General features: G+C 38.9%; 1 protein-coding gene across 1 annotated transcript; it reads right to left on the minus strand.

Moving 5' to 3' along the window:
* Positions 1-1,943: 1,943 nt before the first annotated feature.
* On the minus strand, positions 1,944-3,938 carry ptger4c (prostaglandin E receptor 4 (subtype EP4) c). Its single transcript, XM_056743639.1, has 3 exons — positions 3,904-3,938; positions 2,954-3,728; positions 1,944-2,819 (listed from the first exon to the last, which is right to left on the minus strand). Exons 2-3 carry the CDS (start codon positions 3,674-3,676, stop codon positions 2,217-2,219), a joined length of 1,326 nt encoding a protein of 441 aa, XP_056599617.1. The 5' UTR covers positions 3,677-3,728; positions 3,904-3,938; the 3' UTR covers positions 1,944-2,216.
* Positions 3,939-3,994: the final 56 nt, after the last annotated feature.

The following is a 3,994-nucleotide window of genomic DNA, read 5'->3' on the forward strand; positions in this document are numbered from 1 at the left end:
TCAAATGATACACAACGCACTCTAAAAGCACTAAAGTAGTCCATATGACTAGTGCAAATCATTGCAGGCAGCATGTCATTGATTCTCATGTGACGTCATACTGGCGCCATATTGGTTTCGAGAGCTGCAATGATTTGTCTAGTCTAATATATTTGGTCAAGTCTTGATTTTATTTAGTCTTTTACGTAATTCTGTCGTATGATTGCGCTAAACAAACTAAATAAAAAACGAATTTTTGATAGACATGTTTCGCTTTATTGTAATTTTTGAGGCTAGACACTGTACACAGACCATAAATGAATCGCCATCCATTGGTTTTAACCTGCATGGTAATATGAATATTTTTGCTTTCCCTTTAAAATAACAGCTTCTTGCTTTTTAACGACATGAGGGTGAATAAACAACTTTAATGATGATTTTTAAGGAGTTGCAAACAATCAGAGCATTTCAAAGGTGTAGACAAATGGGAGAGACGCGTATACATAAAACTTTCTAAAATATAGTTTCACTTTACGTAAGATAATTCTGTATTTTACTGCCTGTTTGCAGGCAATACTGTGAGCTCACTGTTAAAGTGTTTATATAAAGTTGTACGATACTGACATCTGCTGGTCAGTATACGAGAAAGCGTAATGGTATCGCGCGTCTATGTGGAAACATAGGTAAATTGCAATTTTTTAAAAAACGTTTTCTGCTGTTAAGTCATATCCATAAATTCTGATTGTCTACATTTTTGTGTTTGTATATGGAGATTTTCTGTCAGTATGGCAATTCTCAGTACATATATAATTAAAGATATTGGCAGAAAGCTTTTAGGCCTGGCTGCTGGGTTAGGCTGAGCTATAAAACGACTATTGTAACTATAATTCAGTTTTAACATTAATATCTTTCCTCCTGTTACTGTATTATTGCTCTGTTTGCTCTGTCTGTGTTACACAATTCTGGAGAAAGCAATATCAGAAAACAATGGATAGTGTAATTTCTCAAGGGAGCAAGTAATCTGAATAGCCCATTTGTCACAATAGACCGTGAGTATTACCTCTGTGTCTCATTCAGTAAGAAAGTAATTCCACAAATGGCTGATGGAGTGATCGACGTTTGATCACCTGATTGAAATTAAGTACTGAAATCAATACACAGGTCCTAAGGCCTAACTCTAGGCTACATGTAAATGAAGGTCTGGGACTCGGGTGAGAACTGTTATGTGGCGTTGTAGCTCTCTGCATGACCTGTGAAAGACATATATTTCATCCCAGTCTTTTACAAGGTTTAGGCTGTATACCTTAAATTGAGAAGATATGTTTTTACATTTTTGGGTACAATTTTAGTTTTATGGGTTTGTGTAAATATCTCTGTTTAAATTTGAGACCAGATTCCACACCAGTGTAGATTGATTGGTGCCAGAGAGTAATTTCAGACCCTGTTGAATGTCTGAGAATTTATAACCTTGGTGTAATGACAGTTACCATGATCCTAAATGTCAAGATAGATTTGTCTTGTCCCCTGCTGACATGGTTCAGCAGTACAATGCAATTAATATTAAGGCTTTTCATTAACGAGTGATGTCATACACTCCGGACCTGTGTCTAAATAATATTGACTTTATACGTATATGTACATAATACTTAAATGCACTATCATTTGAAGCCGTTGGTTTTCTGAAAAACCAGACAAACCATGTTACAGTATGTACAAGTCCATTATATGCTGATGTTTGAAAATACTAAACTCATTCATTAATATTAGGCTAATAGTATCTATGAATTTAATCGTACAATATTTTTTTTAATAACAAATAAGAGAGAACTCACCTTGGTTTTAACCAAGCATCTCATTGCCATTTCTGAATTTTAACTGTTACTCCAATAGTCACTGTTGAACATATGAAAATGAATAAATTTTCTCTTTAATAAATTACTCACAGTTTACCTTTTGAGTCACACTCAAATACAGCCCAGCATGCAACATGGCAAAGCATGGTACAGAGGGAAGCAGCATATTCATTGCCTTAACATCCAATGTCCTCTTACAGAAAATACACATGCACGTCCTTTTTTAATCCAAAAATTGGATCATTTCAGGTCAAAGTTAGTAAATTCACAGAATTATTTGTTTTTGACAAATCTGAAAAAAAGTCTGAAGTCTTTTTAGTGCTCATTAACCTTTTAGGTTGTGGCATTTACTAAAAAACAATGAAATGTAAACTCATCCTTAAGTCATTGTCTAATGCCCTTTTCTGAATCACATAAACTTGGAGTACTAAAAGTGCAAGTCACCATTTCAATTCTATTCTCTAATATTTGAGTGCCTGGTAGCGCCTCAATGCATCCAACGGTGTTGGCGAGGTCCAGTTTGGAACTTGATGCTCCACCTTCTTCAAAACCCATAACATCGTTCTGATCGACGCTGAAGGGATGAAAGTCAGCCATGGCTGTATCGAAGTCCCATGCCTGACGAAGTGTCAGGTTTACATACGATTTAGTATTTGTGCAGATTTCTTTTCCAACGTCATGTCTACAGGTGGCCGTGGGCAGCGAGACGTAACTTGTGAAGTTACTTTGCGCAAACGAATGAGGCGAGTGCCGACCGTCTATCCAACCCAAGACATGACTGTGATCCTCTTTTCTCAGACCGATAATGCGTTTGAGACGCGCACAGCCCTTGGTCAATAAATTTTTCCTACACAGAATATAAACCCATGGGTCAAGGATGGGGTTGAAGGATGCGAAACGAATGGCTAATAGATCACTGCGGTAGTCTGGGTTTCCTCCTGATGATATGTACGCTGGATCATAAAGCTGGTTGATGAAGATGCGCACCTGTTAAATTGAACAAAAGTGTTTTATGCGAATTAAAAAATGTAAATACTGCAATTTCTAGATATGCACTTTTTTACATCTATAATGTCACATAAGTTTCATATGAACAGATAATGTAATAGTGTGAAACTTACCACTAAAGGAATGGAGCATGTCAGAAAGACAATGGTCATGAAAATCAACAACCAGAACATCTGAATCTCAGCCGCAGATGTAACTGATGTTAATTTGGGGAATCTGCGTCTCGACCCTATCTGTCCAGGCACCTCTGCTCTCACCATGCGGGTCATTTTACTCATGCCAACCAGTGATCGGCATACGGCGAAATTACAAAGGACGGTAACGGCGATCAAAATCAGCATAAAGCCCCCATAAAGAAACGTGTACGAGGCACTGACAGAGTCCATGGCGCGCCAGTCCAAAAAGCACCAAGTGCCCGGAAAATGTCTCTTGTGCTTCCCAAAACCAAAACTGGGCATAATACACAGCACGATATTGGCTAGGTATATCGCCAACAGCGCAAACCGAGCCATAGTCCGATCAACATGTTGCGAGTAAAAGTAAGCGTGGTTTATCGCCATATATCTTTCCACGGACATTGCGCATAGAATAGACATTCCGGCTGAACCGAAGAACAACATGGAGAAAGAAAAGAAATGGCATAAGAGCACTCCTCCTGGCCACCTACCCGCAACATATGTGGCGATGACGACTGGACTTGTGAAACAGGTACCAAGCAAATCCGTGATGGCCATTCCACACACCAGAGTGTAAAAGGTGGTCTCCTTCTGTTCCTTCTTGGAAATGCGAAGTACTACGATGGCCACGATGTTGCCGAGGACCCCGAAGCCAAACATCGTGGCTGAAATGATAAGAGAGCGGTAGTCGAGGCTCAAGACACGGGCCGAGCTGTTGGTAACAGGCAAAACAACGTCTGACACATTGAAGCCCACGTTCAAAAATGAATCATTCATATCTGACAGGTTGAGAAGTTTGAGTTTGTCCAAAATTCCGAAAGCGTACAGGATAGCCACATAAACAGAGAGCAAGTTAAGTTCACTAAATAAAGAAAATAATTGTTTACCTTAAAGGTTTACTCGCATCCCAATGTGTTGTTGCCTTGACTGCAGACATGTTTCAATGCTTTTATACGAATCCACAACTTCTCATCCCAC

The sequence above is a fragment of the Triplophysa dalaica genome, chromosome 3, assembly GCF_015846415.1.
Source record: "Triplophysa dalaica isolate WHDGS20190420 chromosome 3, ASM1584641v1, whole genome shotgun sequence".
In the NCBI taxonomy this organism is placed as follows: Eukaryota; Metazoa; Chordata; class Actinopteri; order Cypriniformes; family Nemacheilidae; genus Triplophysa; species Triplophysa dalaica.

What these genes read in the sequence shown, in the direction of transcription:
- ptger4c (XM_056743639.1), bottom strand. Translation starts at nt 3,676, where the DNA reads ATGTTTGGCTTCGGGGTCCTCGGCAACATCGTGGCCATCGTAGTACTT. An exon ending in CATGCTCCATTCCTTTAGTG is followed by an intron (nt 2,820 to 2,953) that starts GTAAGTTTCACA and finishes TCAATTTAACAG; the next exon opens with GTGCGCATCTTCATCAACCA.